This window comes from Diceros bicornis, chromosome 38 (assembly GCF_020826845.1).
Source record: "Diceros bicornis minor isolate mBicDic1 chromosome 38, mDicBic1.mat.cur, whole genome shotgun sequence".
In the NCBI taxonomy this organism is placed as follows: domain Eukaryota; kingdom Metazoa; phylum Chordata; class Mammalia; order Perissodactyla; family Rhinocerotidae; genus Diceros; species Diceros bicornis.
The window spans coordinates 1,791,888-1,812,253 of record NC_080777.1 but is presented as its reverse complement, the minus strand read 5'-3'; the positions used below and the strand labels follow the sequence as shown (position 1 = coordinate 1,812,253).

The following is a 20,366-nucleotide window of genomic DNA, read 5'->3' as shown; positions in this document are numbered from 1 at the left end:
GATCTACATAAAGGAATGGAGAGTACTAAAAGTAGTAAATATGTAGCATTTTTAGTCACATTAAAATATAATTCTCTAAAACAAAATGTAATTACCACGTATTGTGATGTTCATAACATGTGAAAGTAAAATGTACGAAAATGATAGCATAAAGAATGGAAGGGGTAATAAAAATATGCTGTTGAATGTGACATGGTTATAATATTAATTGATGGTAGACTGTAATAAGTTAAACGTGTATATGGGAAACTCTAGAAACAACCTCAAGACAATATAACAAAGATGTATAGCTAATAAGACACTAGTTGAGATTAAAAAAAATCATAAAAATATTCAATAAATCTAAAAGAGAGCAGACAAAGAAAGGAACAGATAAAAATAGAAATAAAAAACAAATCACAAGATGGTAGATTTAAATATAGCTATGTCAGTAATTTCATTAAATGAAAATGGGCTACACATTCCAATAAAGTCACATATTATCTAATGAATAAGAAAAAAGTGGCCCAAGTCGTCTTCCTCCTCCTGCTGTGGGGCAAGATCCCCTGACGGTGTCCAGCTGTGCTTAAGTCTGGCCAATGCCACCTGTCTCCAAAATGACCCCCAAGAAATAAGCTCAGGCTTGGGGCAGCAAAAGGTGGAGTAGAAAAAGAAAGAGAAGATTATCCAAGACAAAACTTTTGGTCTAAAGGATAAGAAAGGAGTAAAGCAACAGAAGTTTACCAAGGCTGTTACTCATCAAGTTCAATTTGGTCAACAAAATCCACATTAGGTAGTGTCAAGTGAAGCTGAAAAGAAACTGAACAAAGGTAACAAGAAGAAAGAATTACAATAGCTAAATGAGCTGCTCAAACCTGTAGTTGCTGCTCAAAAAATAAGTAAAGGTGCAGATCCCAATTCCACGGTACATGCATTCTTCAAGCAAGGACAGTGCACTAATGGAAGTAAATGTAAGTTCCCTCATGACTTGACTCTGGGGAGAAAATGCGATTCAAGAGGTAAAGAACTAGAAAAAGATTCTCTGGATACCTGGGATGAGAAAAAACTGAAAGAAGTAGTGAACAAGAAGCATGGTGAGGTGGAAAACAAAAACCCAACACTCAAGTAGTGTGCAAACACTTCCTTGAAGCTACTGAAGGCAAACAAATACGGCTAACTTTGGGTACGCCCTGGAGGGCGTGATATCTGCATGTATCATCATGTACTCTCCCCAGATTTGCGTTGAAAAAAAGATAAAAATAAAGACGAGAAGAAGAAGAAATTTCATTAGGAGAATTCAATTGAAACAGAGTGTGCTACCCTAGATCCAACTGCTAACAAAGTCACTCTAGGATCTTTTCTTGCAAGAAAAGGAAGAAAAGGAAAAGACAAGAAAAGATTGATAAACTTGAGCAAGATATGGAAAGAAAAGCATACTTCAAAGCAGGGAAAGCACTAACCACCAGTCGTCCTGAGGCGTCTGCATTTCTTCTGAATGGGTGGACGATAACGAGGAGGAAGCAGAGGGCACCTGTGACACCCGGGAAACAGGTGAAGATGAGGCCGATGACTCAGTGAGTGTACAGGACAGAGACTTAAGCATGTACATCCCAAGAGACGTAGATGAGACAGGTATTACTGGAGCCAGTCTTGAAAGATTTCAGCACATACACTTCAGAGAAAGATGAAAACAAATTAAGCAAAGCTTCCAGAGGCAGGGCTGAAAATAGTGAAAGAAGTGATCTGGAAGAGGACAGCGAAGGGAAGGGACAGAAAAATGGAGCCATCAATGCAGTTCCTATCGATGAAAATCTTTTTACTGGGGAAGATTTGGATGGATTAGAAGAAGAATTACACACACTTGATTTAGAAGAATGACACCAGACAAATCATCGAAAAAATTAAGCCAGCTCAGCATGGGTTGAAATTGACTATAGTGGTTCTTCCACCTAGAATTCAACAGGATGTTTATTTCTCATGCTGATTCTGGAAGGCTTACCTTCCTCTAAAAACCGAATATTCTCCCTAAATCTTGTCTTCTGACTTTGGCTACATCTCATAGTAAGTTCAGAATAGTTCATGATACATTGAAAATATAATGGTCATTGAAGAAAATGACTGACTGCTGTAACTGTCCACTCAAGTAGGAAGTATAACTGCTTTTCTAGCTTTTGATTTTCATTAGGCATGTGTTATTACAAAGACAACATAAATTTAAATTTAAAATACCCTTCATTTAATGCAGTTTTTAATGAGTGATTTCATTTCCTTTGTACTTACACGTTTAAAAGACTGCCTAAAATATGAGCACTGAATTTCACAAAGCAAACTGCATATGCAGATTCAGTATTTGTATATCTTTGGACAATTAGATGGCAATTCAAAATGCAACTTCTTTACTATGACAGGATCAGCTGCAATGTCTTGTGTTTTAAACTTTTCCCTCTTCTTTTTTGCCAATAAAGTTGTAAATAAAGACCATCATACATTAAAATCCATACCCCCAAAAATACAAGACTCAACTACATGATGTCTAAAAGAAAATCCACTTAAATATAATGACATAGGTTAAAAGTAAAATGATGAGAATACACATATACAAAATCAAAAGAAAGCGAGAGTACTTCTGTTAATATCAGACAAAGTAGATTTCAAAACAAAGATTAATGCTATGGATATCAGAGGAATACTTCATAATGATAAAGGGGTAAATTCACCAAGAAGACATAATGATCATAAATGTGTATGCAGCTAACAATGAAGCTTCAAAATACATGAAACAAAACTAAAAAAAGAAATAAAAAAATTCACAATTATAGCTGAAGATTTCACCAATCCTTTTTCAGTAACTGATGAACAAGTAGACAGAAAATCTACTTGGAAAAAAATACAAGCGACATGAAGTACACTATCAACCATCTTGACCTAATGGATACTAGTAGAACACTTTATGCAATAAAACCACAACACACCTTCCTTTCAAGTGTATATAGAACATACACCAAGATAAATCATTTTCTGGGCCATGAAACAAATCTCAATAAATTTAAAAGGATTAATATCATATAAAGTATGTTTTCCAGCCACAAGAGAATTAATTTAGGAATCAATAACAGAAAGATATCTGAAAAATCCATATATTTAGAAACTGAACAACACGCTTCTAAATAATCCCTGAGTTAAGAAGGAATCATAAGGGGAGTTAAAATATTTTGAAATGAAAATTTGCAAAGCATGGCTAACAGTCCTTAGACAGAAACACAGCATTAAGTGCTTATGTTAGAAAAAGAGAAAGGTCTCAAACCAATAATCTTAGCTTCCTCCTAAAGAAAGCAGAGAAAGAAGATAAACATAAATTCAAAAGAAGCAGAATAGAGAAATAATAAAGAGCAGATAACGAATTTGAACACAGAAAAACAATACAGAAAGTCAAGGAAAACAAAAGGTGGTTCTTTGAAAAAGTTAATAACATTGATAATCTCTAGCCAGATAAATCAAGAAAAAAAGAGAGAAGACACAAATTACCAATATCAGGAATAAAAGGGAAGTCATCACTACATATACAACAAATACTATAAAGATAATAAGGGAATATTACAAACATTTTTAAGCCAATAAATTAGAAAACTTAGATGACAAATTCTTTGAAAGCTATAAAATACCAAAACTCATTCAAGAAGAAACAGATAAACAGAATAGTCCCGTAACTATTAAAGAAATTGAGTTCATGGTTAAAAATCTCCCAACAAAGACAAAACTCCAGGCCAAAGTGGCTTCACTGGGAAATTGCACCAAAGATTTAAAGAACAGGTAATACAAATTCTACACAAACAATGCCATACAATTGAAGAGGAGGGAGTGCTTCCCACCTTGTTTGTAAAAGGTAAACGTGTTTCAAATTCACATGGAACATTCTCCAGGACAGATCACATATGAGGCCACAAAACAATCTCAATAAATTTAAGAAGCCTGAAATAATACCAAGCATCTTTTCTGACCACAACAGTATGAAACTAGAAATCAACTACAGGAAGAAAATCAGAAAAGCCAGAAATACGTGGAGATTAAACAAAATGCTACTGAACAACGATTGGATCAATGAAGAAATCAAAGGGGAAATCAAAAACTACCTGGAGACAAATGAAAATGAAAATTCGACATGCCAAAATTTATGGGATACAGCGGAAACAGTTCTAAGAGGGAAGTTTATAGCAATACAGGCCTACCTCAACAAACAAGAAAAATCTCAAATAAACCATCTAACAGTGCATCTGTAGGAACTGGAAAAAGAAGAACAAAGCCCAAAATCAGAAGAAGGAAGGAAAAAATAAAAATCAGAGCAGAAATAAATGAAAAAGAGACTAAAAAAACAACAGAAAAAATCAATGAAACTAAGAGCTGGTTCTTCAAAAAGATAAACAAAATTGACAAACCTTTAGCTAGACTCACCAAGAAAAAAAGAGAGAAGGATGGAATAAATAAAACCAGAAATGAAAGAGGAGAAATTATAATGGACACCTCAGAAATACGAAAGATTATAAGAGAATACTACAAAAAGCTATACACCAACAAATTGGAAAATCTAGAAGAAATGGATAAATTCTTAGAATCATACAACCTTCCAAAACTGAATCAAGAAGAAATAGAGAATTCGAATAGACCAATCACCAGTAAGGAGATCGAAACAGTAATTAAAAACCTCCCCAAAAATAAAAGTCCAGGATCAGACGGCTTCCCTGGTCAATTCTACCAAACACTCAAAGAAGACTTAATACCTATGCTTCTCAAACTCTTCCAAAGAATTGAGGAGGGGGGGAAGCTTCCTACCTCATTGTATGAAGCCAACATTATTACCCTGATACCAAAACCAGACAAGGACCACAGAAAAAAAGAAAATTACAGGCCAATATCACTGATATACATCGATGCAAAAATCCTCAACAAAATTAGCAAATCAAATACTATAATACATTAAAAAGATCGTACACCACGATCAAGTGGGATTTATCCCAGGGATGCAGGGATGGTTCAAATCCACAAAACAATCAATATAATACACCACATTAACAAAATGAAGACTAAAAATCACATGACCATCTCAATAGATGCAGAGAAAGCATTTGACAAGCTACAGCATCCATTTATGATAAAAACTCCAAATAAAATGGGTATAGAAGGACAGTACCTCAGCATAATAAAGGCCATATATGACAAACCCACAGCTAATATCATCCTCAATGGAGAAAAACTGAAAGCTATCCCTCTAAGAACAGGAACCAGACAAGGATGCTCATTTTCACCACTCTTATTTAACACAGCATTGGAAGTCCTAGCCAGAGCAAGTGGGCAACAAAAAGAAATAAAAGGGATCCAAATTGGAAAGGAAGAAGTGAAACTGTCACTATTCGCAAAGTGGTTTTATATATAGAAAACCCTAAAGAATCCACCAAAAAACTTTCAGAAATAATAAATGAATACGGTAAAGTTGTAGGATACAAAATCAACATACAAAAATCAGTTGTGTTTCTATACACTAACAACAAAGTAGCAGAAAGAGAAATAAAGAGTACAGTCCCATTTACAACTACAAAAAAAAGGAATAAAATACCTAGGAGTAAACTTAACCAAAGAGGTTAAAGATCTGTACACTGAAAACTATAGAACATTGTGAAAGAGAGAGAAAACACAAAGAAATGGAAAGATATTCTGTGCTCTTGGATTGGAAGAATTATCATAGTTAAAATGTCCATATTTCCTAAAGCAATCTACAGATTGACGGCAATCCCTATCAAAGTTCCAACAACCTTTTTCACAGAAATAGAACAAAGAATCCTAAAATTTATATGGAACAACAAAAGACCCCGAATAGCCAAAGGAATCCTGAGAAAAAAGAACAAAGCTGAGGGTATCCCACTCTCTGATTTCAAAATATACTACAAAGCTATAGTAACCAAAACAACACAGTACTGGCACAAAAACAGACACACAGATCAATGGAAAAGAATCGAGAGGCCAGAAATAAATCCACACATCTACAGACAGCTAATTTTTGACAAGGGAGCCAAGAACATACAATGGAGAAAAGAAAGTCTCTTCAATAAATGGTGCTGGGAAAACTGGATAGCCACATGCAAAAGAATGAAAGTAGACCATTATCTTACACCATACACAAAAATTAACTCAAAATGGATTAAAGACTTGAATGTAAGACCTGAAACCATAAAACTTCTAGAAGAAAACATAGGCAGTACGCTCTTCAACATCGGTCTTAGTAGCATATTTTCAAGTACCATGTCTGCCCAGGCAAGGGAAACAACAGAAAAAATAAACAAATGGGACTACATCAAACTAAGAACTTCTGCACAGCAAAGGAAACCATCAACAAAACAAAAAAACAACCTAACAACTGGGAGAAGATATTTGCAAACCATATATCTGATAAGGGGTTAATATCCAAAATATATAAAGAACTCTTACATCTCAACAACAAAAACACTAACAACCCAATTAAAATTGGGCAAAAGATCTGAACAGACATTTCTCCAAAGAAGATATACAGATGGCCAACAGGCACGTGAAAAGATGTTCAACATCATTAACTATCAGGGAAATGCAAATCAAAACTACAATGAGATATCACCTCATGCCTGTCGAATGCCTATAATTAACAAGACAGGAAACAAGTGTTGGAGAGGATGTGGAGAGAAGGGAACTCTCATACACTGCTGGTGGGAGTGCAACATGGTGCAGCCACTATGGAAAACAGTATGGAGATTCCTCAAAAAATTAAGAAGAGAACTACCATATGATCCAGCTATTCCACTGCTGGGTATTTATCCAAAGATAATGAAAACAGGAGTGCATAAAGATACACGCACTCCTATGTTCATTGCAGCATTATTCACAATAGCCAAGACTTGGAAGCAACCTAGGTGCCCAACAAGGGACAAATGGATAAAGAAGATGTGGTACATATACACAATGGAATACTTACTCCGTCATAAAAAACGATGAAATCTGGCCATTTGTGACAACATGGATGGACCTTGAGGGTATTATGCTAAGTGAAATAAGTCAGAGGGAGAAAGTCAAATACCGTATGATCTCGCTCATAAGTAGAAGATAAAAACAACAATAAATAATCACATAGAGACAGAGATTGAATTGGTGGTTATCAAAGGGGGAGGGGGAGGGTGAAAGGGGTGATTAGGCACATGTGTGTGGTGATGGATTGTAATTAGTCTTTAGGTGGTGAACATGATGTAATCCATACAGAATTCAAAACATAATGATGTACACCTGAAATTTATATACTGTTATAAACCAATGTTACTTCAATTAAAAAAAAAAAAAAAGGTAGGTGCCAGCCTGGTAGAATAGTGGTTAAATGCGCGTGCTCTGCTTCGGCGGCCTGGGGTTCACAGGTTCGGATCCCAGGCGCACACCGATGCACCGCTTGTCAAGCCATGCTGTGGTGGCATCCCATATAAAGTAGAGGAAGATGGGCACAGATGTTAGCTCAGAGCCAGTCTTCCTCAGCAAAAAGAAGAGGATTGGCATTGGATATTAGCTCAGGGCTGATCTTCCTCACAAAAAAAAAAAGGTAAACATGACCCTGAAATGAAAATCATACAATGACATTTTAGGAAAAGAAGACGACAGCCCAATATCACTCATGATTTAAGGATGCAAAAAAATCCTTAAAAAACACATTGTATCAAATCTAGCAATATATAATAAGGATAACACGCTATGAATAGGTGGGGTTTTCCCCAGGAATATAAGGTTCATTTAACATTAGAAAACCAATCAACGTAATTGACCATTTTAATAAAGGAGAAAAACCATATGATCATCACAATAAATGCAGAAAAACTTAAAAAAAAAATTCAATACCTATTCATGATAAAGTCTATTAGCATACTACGAAATAGAAGAGAACTTCCTCAGCCTACTAAAGGAGGTAAAGCAAACCTACACTAACATTACATTTTTATAACTGTTATATTGAAATAATTTTAGGCTTACAGAAGACTTACAAAAATAATACAAACAGTTCCCATATGCCCTTTATACACCTTCCCCTAATGCTAATATCTTACACAGCCACAGTACAATTATCAAAACTAAGAAATTAAGATTGGTATGAAACTACAAACTACCAACTTTATTTATATTTTACCATTTTTTCCACTCATGTCCCTTTTCTGTTCCAGGATCCCATCTAGAATCCCACAGTGCATTTAGTCACCATGCCACCTAGTCCCCTCCAATCTGTGCAAGTCCCACAATCACTCCCTGCCTTTCATGAAGTTGACTCTTTTGAAGCCATCTAGCCAGTTATTTTGAGAAATGCCCTCCATGTGGCTTCTTCAGGTTTTCTCATGATTATATCGAGGTTACGCGTTTCGAGGAAGAATACTACAGAAATGATATATCTTTCTCGGGGTATCTTATCATGGCTGACACAATGTCAGTATGTCTTATTACTGGTGAGGTTCATCTTGATCACTTGGTTCAAGACACTGTCTGCCAGGTTTCTCTACTGTGAATTTATTCTTTTAATTTTTGTACATAATAAATGTTTGGGGAGAGATATGTTGAGACTATGCAAATATCTTCTTTCTTAAACTTTTGCTCACTAATTTTAACATTCATTGGCAGATCTTGCATGCAGCAATTTTTACTCTAGTCTTCTCACGGTGATTTTTCTAGTTCCCTGCTTCCTTCTACATTTATTAATTGGAATTCATCTATAAGAAAGACACATCCCTTCTCAACATTTTATTTACTTGTTCAATAATTAATTTTTGCAGTATGGACACATGCATATGTATTTTATCCTTTGGGTCATAATAAAATACTACATTTATTTGTTACTGAAATTGTTCCAGCTTTCACCATTGGGAATCACTTAAGGTTGGCTCCTGTGTCCTTTTAACATGTCCCTTTCTGTCCTTGTTTTTTACTTTCTGGCACCACAAAATTCCTTGGGCTCATCATTTATTTTCCCCACCCAACTCTGGAATCAACCACTTCTCCAAGTAACTTTGGTTCTTTTTATTGGAGAGTGACAGTTAGAAACCAAGTCTCAGCGCTAGCTGTGATCATTAACATCATATTTAATGGTTAAAGACGTTTTATCCCCAAGATCAGGAACATAGCCAGGACGTCCACTCACTACGTCTCTCCAACACTGTAGTGAGGTCCTGGCCAATATAATGAAGAAAAGGAAGAAACAAAATACGTACAGATTAAAAATGAAGTAAAATTTTTTATTTACAGATAAAAATTTATTTATGATTGTCCATGCAGAGAATCCTGAGTAATCTACAAAAAAAGGCTACTAAAGTGAGTAAGTGAGTTTTGCAAGTTTTCAGGATATAAGGTCAACATACAAAAATCAATCGTATTTCTATATACTGGCAGCAAACAATGTGAAAATGAAATTTTAAAATACCATTGACGTCAGAAGACATAAAATACTTAAGGATAAATGTAACAAAATACGGGTAAGACCTAAACACTAAAAATTATAAAACGTTACTGTGAGAAATAAAGAAGACCTAAATAAATGGAGAGAGACACTGTGTTCATGGACCTGAAGGCTCAATACTGTTCAAATGACAATTCTCCCCAAATTTATCTATGGATTCAACACAATCTGACACAAAATCCCAGCAGACGTTTTTGTAGAAGTTGGCAAACTGAGTGTAAAACCTATATAGAAATTTATCTAGATAAATTCATATTATAGAACATCCTGCCAGAGAATCTTAAAGCTTGAAGACACTTCAGAGATCATAATTTTATGTGTGAGTAAAATGACCTGTCCAATTCCACACAGGAAGGAAGAAGCAAATCCAGGACGAGGATGTCTACATTTCAGTGCTGTACCCTTTAGAGTGGTACATCATGATACTCATAATTAAGATTAATTCATCTTCCACTTTGCCTAGGGAGAGATCTACTTTTCCAGTAAAGATACAATCATCTCTACATGTGCCTTTATCTCTAGATTTGCCACAATATATAGAAAAATGGCCAATAAGCACGTAATAATAAATCTACAAAAACAGTAAATCTCCCAAAGCATATTAATAAAACTGTAATAAAAAATACCTGATCTTAGAAATGAATTAGCCTCTTACAAATAAGTTCCATGTTTTAAAGACATAAAGCCTCCATAAAAATGTTTAATATTATAAATTATTTCATATTTATACTGTCTAAAGCACTAGAATTATAACTGAATTCATTAAAATAGTTACTGGCATCAGCATTCCCATAGTTAATTCCTAGTTTATTAGTGATATGATACAAACCCAAATAAATAGATCCAATCACATTTTCATGGCCTTTTAGAGAGAGCCTCAAAATTTATGGGTGCAGCTATAACGCTGTTCTTCCAGTCTGCAAGGGTGGCTGAAAACACCAGGGCCTTATTTGACATCCAGGATACCCCGAGTAAACGTGTAGCAGGTGTCAGACCACGATGAATGGAAACTTTGTAATTTTTGTAGTTGGGCTTCTTTATGCAAGATACTTAACACCTTTGGTCAAATTAAGTAGCAACTATTTTTATCAAGTATAACAATTTAAACTCATTTCGCCACATACATCATCTAAAGCCATGTTTTGGCAGCTCCTTCTCCCTGCCCTACTTGCTGGCTCCTCCAATTCCATATGACACAAGGGAGCTGCCTGGGTATCTTAATATTACCTCTACTCTGGGCATGTCTGGTCCAGTGGAGCAGAGACAAAATAAGCCTGGCTTCTTCACTGGTATGCTAACTGGGTTCTCAAAACTTTCTCCAGGTAGCCAAACTACCATTTAACGCTAAAAGCCGAACACTGATGAGGAAATCTTTGTAGCATATCTTTGTCTGCTAACAGGACTGAAGAAAGTCCATGTTTTGCCTCTTCTTTAAGTTGGCAGTGCCACACTGGTGGCTCCACAATTCTCACTTAAAGAAATTTTTTCTTCTTTTGTTTTTCTTGTTTTTGATTGAGTCCTCCTTGGTCAGGGTGTTTCAAAGGGATATTTAGTTGTAGCTTATAGCTTTATGTACCAAAGACAACCTCTGACCATGTCTTATGTCTGGGAGACATAACAAGACCTTGCTCTTTTCCAGATTCTTTTGTAGTGTACTGACATGATAAAAACAGTACATGGCTCATTAGGGGCTATATATGGATGCAACTCATCAGGAACATCATCAGTGTTACAAAGTGGACGTACAATTGTCTACATGAAGTTAATAAACATGGAGGACATTTAAGAATGGTCACACGCTTCTCATAAGGGTTGAGAAGGATCCAACACTTACCCCGTGCTTTATACGTGGTGGAAACTCAAGAGATATGCGTTTAATCGAACTAAGTAGAGGTGTTTAATACGGTGCAACTATTTTAAATACCTAGTTACGAGAAACGCTTAGACAATCACTACACTCCCCATTACCACAATACAGAAATGAAGTACTTGTCTTACTTCCTTATAACTCATATGTTGTCATTCTATCTTTACTTTAGAAATTAATAGAGAACAATATTTGGCACAAAATAGACACTACATAAATGTTGTGCATTAATATGTATTTTAGAGAAAAATATGGAAAGCTAAAATAGGGTTGAAATGGAAAGACTAACTACACAACATTAACTAGATAAAAATTCTAAGCAAATACTGAATTACATAAAAATTTCATAGTAAAATACAAGCATTTGAAAATCAAAAAATCAAATTCAGCATCTGCACTAACAATACCCGAAGTAGTAAAAATAAAATAAACAAAAATGAAAACGATGGAACAGACATTAATTTCCTGTTCCTGAACTTAAGCAAAAATTGCAGTACTAAAAACAAGGAATGAGCAGGTTACAATAAAATAAAGTTATATTAACTAGTAGCATCTATTTTGTGGGTATTAAAGTTCTGTTGCAAATAAGAGAGAAGTCCCAAATAAGACAAGTTTATTACTTTATTAAATATTAAAACTAAAGTGCTTTAAAATTCCTTTTAAAATAAGGATTTGCATAAATAAATCTGAATATCCACCTTAAAATTAAAGGCATAAAGACAAAAAAATTATGATTTTTTTTTGCTAGTTAGTTTTCTTAAAGAATATAACATTGGTGTCTTTACTTTTTCTGAATTAAGGAAATAATGAGAAGTAAACTAATGAATTATTGCGATTTTAAAAAAAGAAAAAAAATCAATTGACCATATTGAATAAAATTTCAAGATGAATTTTGGGATTCAAAAATATCAATAAAATTTTGTGTTAAGCAGCTCAATATTCCATTAGATGATAGAGTAAAAATGAAAACTATCATTACATCATAAATTTTATTCACTTTTAAATTTTTTTGCTGTAAATTCATTTTACCCAAAATATATAAACATTATGCCATGAAGATAACCTACCTTTTTATCATATACATCTTGCCAGTTTACTCCAGAAAAGAAACTGTGTCTCATAATTTCTTTTGCATCATCTGGTCCCCCACCAAGGCTATGAGGACAGAAATGACATTAAATGAGTATAAAACATCAACATAAGCCCAATGCATAACAAAAAAAGCTTTTGTGAAATGTAATTTCCTGTGAGATAAATAGTCCTTGTGATAAACAGCCATAAAAATAAAAAGCTTTTGCTGTCAGATCTAATTTCCCTAATATGCTGTTAACAAGAATTAGCCTCAGCACAGGATGGTATCTGAAAAGAGCACAGGCTTTGGAGGCAAACCTGAAACAGGCAACCAGCTCTGGAACTTATGAGATGAGTGACAATGAACAAGTTGCTTAATCTCAGTGTTTTCATCTGTAGAGTGGGGGGATAGTAACACCAGCCTGGTGGATTATCGCAAGGGTTAGAAATAACATAGGTAAGCAGCCAGCACAATAAATGGTAGCTATTGTCATGGTCAATACTATAAACCAAATTTATCTTAGAATGACTCAAGTCAAAATGCACCCTGTTGACATAAATTCTGAAAAGGCTAAATAATTGGTTAGAAAAAACAATTGATAAAGCATTGCTAATAGATAGAAACTCATGGACTATTTTCTTATCTCAAATGACTTTCCACAGAAATGATATTGTTAATCTATGAAATATCATTACAATGTAATTTGCTATGCAATTTTCAATACAGATTAAAAATGTAAAAATACTCCCCCCATCTTGGAAGTTACTCCTATTTAACTGATATCTGAAACACAGTAGGAAATTCAGGTGTTTTCTGGCTCCCACAGTTTCACAGAGTGGATACTAGTCACCACGAAGAAAGAATGAGAGAAGCAGAAAAAACAGAGAGGGAAGAAAGGAGGGAGGGAAGAGAGGGAAAGGAGAGGAAAACAAGAAAGAACAGGGAAAGACTGAGGAAAAGAAAGGAAAAGAAATCTATGTAAGTCTGAATTGGATATAGCAAGCATTCCTTGGTCTTGTTCATGGTTAGGAATGCCGTGCGCTGGTAAACGCTTAATAATCAGCTCTGTGGGGGAAACATGCATACGTAAAATGCATATTATATACATAAGTTTATTATGAATTTTACTGATATCAAGGATGTGAAGCACAATATTTACAAAGAATAATAAAATATACAATGTTCTTTATTGTAAATTAACCAATTGATTCTCACAGAAAACTTTTGTTAATTTTTGCTGAACTCCAAAGCCACCAGCTGACTTATGAGTAGTTCTGACATGAATACTGGCTGATATTTTTGTTTATGGTCAAGACTAAGATGAAATGATACAACACAGAAATACGTCAGAACTTTAGTTGTTTGTCAGTTATGTGAGCGACTTCTTTGCTGAATGGTTAATAGTTTTGGAATCGTGGAAGAATATTTCCTCATTTTTTGTGTTATTCACAATGTAATAGATACAGATTCAACAAACTTTAAAATTTAATCTGTACGTTAACATTTTCTCTATCACTTTCTTAAGTCTTAACAATCAACAAAACAATAAACCAAGCCCTGACTTACAGTGTTTGCCAATTTTGGTGTAAATACTCCCACCATGGCCAATTTCAAGTTATCAACCTGATGCCCCTCAACATAGAAATGGGAGAGATGTGCAGAAGAAACCATTATATAGTATTTCTATACAGAACAACAGACATAGGTAACCTCAAAAGCACAGAGAATAGTAAAATGTAACAACTATTAAGGAGTGATGAGCTTTGAGTATTTATTACCTTTGATTTTAATATTCTTGATTCAATTTGTAAATTTATATAATTTAACTTTTAATAATGATGGTATTAAACAATCAGCTCACAAAATTCTTGAAATTTAACAATTAGTTCTTATGAGCTGGTACATTGCCAACTCCAACACACCACTGGGTAGGAAGAAAGACAAATAGGTCATAGAAAACAAACAATTATACAATTCTAATGAATTCTGGTTATTATTAGGTACAAGAAATACATAAGTGGAAAAATCCAGGATCCTCTGACACACTGTCAGAATGGAAAATAGAACAATTAGCTAATATCTGAATATCCGTAGTGATGATCAGTGGCTCCCACAATCTAGGTCTCCTGTCTCCAGATCTGTATACTAGAATGAACCACACCCCTGATACACAACTTTTAGATTAGATCAGATCATAAAAGCTGTGTTCACATTTGGAACTTTCAGACTGGCAACTCTATATTTAGTTAACACTCAGCACTCTACTCCTTGGCGTAACTATTTTTCATTCTATTTCAAGTCGTGTATGTCTTCCCCTCTCCCCCTCAAATGCAAATTCTTTTGAGGGCAGAGATCAGTACTGGATTATCCAAAGAGCATTTTGAGCTTGTGTTCAGGGAGCCAGAAAAGCAGAAACACCAAAACACATGTTTCTGAAAAGAATTTAACATTTCAAAGTATGCATCAAAGTAGTCTGCATGAGAGAAATCAGAAGTTCATTGTATTTTTTTATACTTATGTTACTGTTGATTTCAATACAGTTTTCCTTTTGAATTATATGTGAGCTGGTGGGTGAGGTAGGAGTTGGAGTGGAGAACCACAACCATTTTGCAAATAAAAGGTTTTAATCCAGCTTCAGTTATTCATCTTTGTGTCATTCCTCAGTTCTCTAGCAATAGTTTGGCTTTGGACATAGCCAGAATTTAATCCATATTTATCAAATACATATAAAACTAAAGTATCGGCCATGAATACTATGCAAAGTCTAAGAATATAATCTTAGATTGCCATTTCAGAAGCTGGGAGAGAGTCTTTAACACAAGCTTCCTCAAAGTGTGAAACTGTCAAAAATTTCAATGTCAATAACTCCCTAATGTACAATTTAAGACTTCAAAGTAATATCAAAATATGATTTGCACTAAGATATTTATGTCTAAGAATACTAAACTCCAATATCAGAATGCCAAACCAAAATCTCAGCTACTATGGATTCTTCACTATTAGGAACATCACGGAATTCATATTTTCCTAGTGTTATTGAATGCAACATGAGGTCATGCTTTTCCTATAAACTCTGCATAGAAGGATAAAGGAGATATTGATAGAATGATCATAAAGTAATAGAGAAGAAGAAATAAAAGCAAAACGATAGTTCGCCCTTTGATAGAAGGCAGCAATTCAGTAAAGAGTATCAGAAAAATTCAGGCAGTATTTAAAATAGTTGAACAGGAATAATGAAGACGTTTACTACAATGCTATCTTTGATTATGTTTCCAAAGACTTTTCAGTGTCCTTTGTGGGCTCTTTCTCTTCCTCCTACCTTTTAAATATTGAGCCAATACCAACAAGCCTCCTCCTTTGCCTGTACTCTCTGTCTGTTAGTAAGACTGCATTCTCCAAATCAGTCCCCCAAGCTGCAGACCTCAGAGGCACCCAACTCCTTCCACTTCCTCATCATCTCTATTTTATCATTCATAACGTTCTCTTTATCATTCTTCATCACTGCTTCAGGAAGAACTCCATCTCTTATCTGGACAATTCCATATGCATTCTTAACTGCTCTGCCTACTTGTCCCTTCGCTGCTCTAATTCATCCAGGACAAAGCTGCCAGAGTTACCTTTTTGTAACACAAATCTGATTATACCATCCCTTACTTTTAATAATTCAGTGGCTTCTCATCCCCTTCTGAATAAAGATTAAATATTTTCTAAGAAAAAGAAACATAAGGTCCTTACAATCTAACATATCGGCTTCATCTCCCAATGTTACCCAACTCATATCCTACACTCTAGTCACTGAACTTCTCAAATGCCATGTTCATTTGCAATTCTAGCTGTTCTTTACATATAAATTTCTCTGCATGAGCGCCACAGCTCCTTCACGAGCCCGCTCAAGTCTCCCAATCCCCTAGACAGAGCTAATAATAATCAATAGCAATTTGTATGTAGTTTAACCTGAGCATCTGTGAAAGTATGTTTTCTGCCCTACATTATTCTACGAACACCTAGAGCAGAGATTATTCATCTTGTTCATCCTTGCATTCTCAATATTTTAATGCAGCAGTGGAGGGGCTTGACACATCTACTATAAAAGGAAATAGTAGATAAGTGAAAATACCACATCTTCTCTTTAGACAACACCAACTCCCAGGTGGACAAACCTTTAGGAGTTGTTCTACATACCAGGCCACTAACATTCTAGAAACTTACCTCACATTTATTCAACAATTATTAAGTACCTCCTTTGTGCTATCCAAGGGGGTAGGGGGGGTGGATGACAATAAAAGAATGAATGAGACACAGACACGAAAACTACAGGCACAATTTTGTTCTACCAGCCCCTTATAGAGGGGCCGCAAAGGAAGAGGTTGTCAAAGTTACCTAGAGGAGGTAGGAAAGGATGGGATAAAAATTCACTGCCCTTGAAACCCATGCCAAATATGAGATCCCATAATCAAGTAGATAAAAGGGAAATCCTAGTTCTGTTGAAAGATTACCTGTCATCAAGTGCACTTGTTACATTAATTGTGAAATAATCACATTAAATGGAACACATTTCAGAGCCTGAACCAACTGAGAAGTTGATGCATTATATATAAGATACATAAGAAATATCCAATACACACCAAGAAACTTGATTTCTACTCTTGTTCTACACAAAGTTTCTGTGAGACCAGGATAAATCACTTAACCCTCTCTGGGCCTCTATTTTCTCCTCAATCAAATGGAAATGAGAATAATATTTCCCTATCAACTCTACAAGGCACTGAAAAAGCAAAGGAGAGAACAGATGTGCAAATGCCCCGAAAAAGAAAACAAAATGACTTTACAAACATGGGTGAGATCTCAGTTATAGGATTAGGAAACCATTTTTGAATGGTTCCTCACAAAGGGAAAAAAAAAAAGTTTGCTTATTGCTAAAGGGAAAATCACGTTCCTCCTAAATTGAAAAGCTAGCAGCAAGTAATGAAAACCATCTCTAAGGAGACAAAGCCCACATTTTAGGGTTCATTTATTCCTTCACCCATTAATTCAGTCTGTCAGTAAATACATACTGAGCATCAACCATAAATAGAACATTGTAAAAAAACATTACGTGAGGTGTTATGGAAGATTCAACAATATAGGAAATGGTCAATCCTCAAGATACTTAAGACCTAAGAGATTTTCAGAGAAATACTGACATGCATATCTATATCTAGATGGAAGGATGGCTATATACATACATATATATATGCATACATACACAGACATATATTAAGGGACATTTTAAAATGAACAGTCATTTCATATGATATAAAATGTATGTGTAATGATTATACAAACACAAAGAACACTGTGGCTGATTAAGGAAAGGGCTGTAGGATTCTTCAGGTCATGGTTGTAGCTACAAAAATAGAAACACAAAGTGTGTAAAGATTTTTTTGCTGGTAATCCTTTCAGCCATACATGGAAAAGAATATCTTCAAATGACAAACAAAAATTAGTTAGATCTGTTAACATAGGTTGGGGTGGGAGGAGATATAGAGACAGTTCTGTTCTTTTTATAATGTAAATCAGCAGAAATATAAAGGCCCACAGACTGAAAGGGAAAAAAGGGATCCTCCAATCCCCACAATAGCAAGCACCAGGGCAATTAAGAAATTGTTCGCTCATAATACGGATAATAAAACTCTCAAAATCCTTATTTGGTAAAATCTGCATAAAATTTCCAAGTTAGGAAAGAGTTGAGGAAATTTTAAAAACGTTCTATATTATGCAGTTAAAAATAAGTCAGTATCTCAGTGGGAAGATGTCTACACCAAATACATTGCTTCTTGGAGTTAGTTATATTTGAATTAATTTCCATATCACAATTTCTAACCACATTCAGCAGTAACGCACTGAGTGTTATTTGTGGCTTACCGTTTATTTGGATCCTTTATCAAGAGCCCTGAAAGCAATGATTTTGCATCTGAAGAGAGTGTTCGAGGAAATTTAATGTCTTCCATTAGTATTAGTTCAAAAAGTTTCTCATGATCCTGGTTGTAGAAAGGTAACCTCCCACACATCATTTCATACATGACAACCCCTAGGCCCCACCAGTCCACGGCTCGGCCATAGTCATTATCTTCTAACACCTAAAAGTGAAACCAGTGATTAATTATTACACATTAACTTTTAAAGCATTATTTATAAAACATAAGAATTTTACATAAAAATGAATCCTAACTGTCAAAGCCTAGGTAGGCTATTCTGAGATCTTCGCACCAAATATGTAGAGTGTTCAATACATATCCAGAAATGGTCAGTGTACAAAAAAGGGGATAGGTCACACAACAAATTCCAAAGAAATGAGTATACAAGTGTGCTAAGCATCAAGTGAAAACTGTTAGCGTATTTTCTCTTAGGCCTACTTAATTTTTCATTCTGGTTCCACTAGGGTGGACTTTAAGTAACAACCTAGGGCTGAGCCATGCTGATTACAGAGCATGTAACGTGCCTTACACCCTCTTGCATTAAGAATGAAGTAACACGAGCCAGACAGCACCAGACAGGAGTAGACAGAGGCTGTATAACAGAGGAGAAGACAGGGCGTGACAACCACAAACACAAATGTGAAAACTTCTGGAGGCCCCCACACATGCACACTCTTTCAGGAAATATCGAATCAACAAAGTGAACAGAGAGTTTTATTGTTTGGGTTGTGATCAAGTTTAGTATCCAAAACTTTAGTATCTCACAACAAAAACTTCTGTTAAGCACAAACAACAAAAACTATGGACTCAATATCTATGTGGGATGTGCCCTTAAATTTGTTTCCCAAAATATATTACATGCAAAATAAATTAAGTAAGAAATGATATGAAAGTATCAGTTAGGTTACGTTAGAGCACCCTGTTCAAATTGGAACATGGTAACTTGCCACTTGTCCCAGGAAAAATTTGATTTTTCCTTTCTACTAGATACGTTCCTCATCTAATGGAATTTTCTTCACCTATTTGGAACTTGCAATATTTTATTTTAAGTTACTGTATTTGAATAATCTTAAAGTTTACTTTATCTAATCCTCTTAGACTTGGGAAAAACAGATCAAGAAAACCATACGCATGAAATTTATCAATTAAAAAAAAAATCTCATAACTGATTACACCAGAGAATTTGTTACACAACAAAGTAGTACCCATGTTCCAAACTTTCTTAGTTTGAATTAAGTAAACACGTTGTTGAAGATTACTCCTATGTGACTTTTATTCAAAATTTACCAATAATTTCATAGAACTGCACATGATATTTTTGACGGTTACACTACGATTACCCATAAATACTATGAAAGGCACTTTGGTAAACAAGGTATTTAAAGATGGAGAATATAATCTCAAGAAAAAACTGTGTTACTTAACGATTTATTCAGTAGTGTTTTTCAAATGGTATGAAAAGATTTTTAATTCAATTGTATCACTGCTTGTTTTGTGGCTGAAGAAGACTGGGAACTGCATTGGCAAGTTAGGAACACAAGTCCAGTTCCCACGTTTTCCCGAAAATCTTTTGTAAACCACAAACTAAGCAAAATATTTTTGGGAAAAACAACAAATTCTCATTCCTATATTTAGCCGAAAATATTTCAAATTTCTACTTGTTTGAAATGAGTAATGTGAGAACACACAGAAAACAAGAAACAACCTAAGGAGCAGGAGGAGTTCCACTTGATAAAGGAAATGCTAGATACATAATTTTTAAACAGCAGTGACTTTTGATTCTTCAAGAATCTATCTCACGTCCAATTAGTACTGTTTGAGAGCCTTTATCTAACAGATCCAGGATTTTGCCTAATAATAACAAATTTTAAAATCTAAGTAATCTTTTATGCATTCCTACAACACCAACAAAACAGTGGCACACAGGAAAAAGAGCCAAATGTGGTTTTTAACCTCTTTTTTCATAAAACCATAAAAAGCATAAAAGCTGGATTA

The 20,366-nt window shown here is 34.8% G+C and overlaps 1 protein-coding gene and 1 pseudogene across 2 annotated transcripts in view; one reads left to right on the top strand and one right to left on the bottom strand.

Moving 5' to 3' along the window:
• AKT3 (AKT serine/threonine kinase 3) overlaps window positions 1-20,366 on the bottom strand; it is a 322,405-nt gene that overhangs the window by 36,611 nt on the left and 265,428 nt on the right. The window contains exons 11-13 of one of the 2 annotated variants that reach the window (XM_058533528.1): window positions 18,319-18,533; window positions 12,410-12,497; window positions 6,974-7,039 (exon numbers count right to left, since the gene is read on the bottom strand). In XM_058533528.1, the coding sequence (XP_058389511.1) occupies window positions 6,974-7,039; window positions 12,410-12,497; window positions 18,319-18,533 (369 nt within the window). The remainder of the gene's footprint in view (window positions 1-6,973; window positions 7,040-12,409; window positions 12,498-18,318; window positions 18,534-20,366) is intronic. The other variant, XM_058533529.1, reaches the window with a different exon arrangement.
• On the top strand, window positions 597-1,857 carry LOC131399363 (zinc finger CCCH domain-containing protein 15-like; annotated as a pseudogene).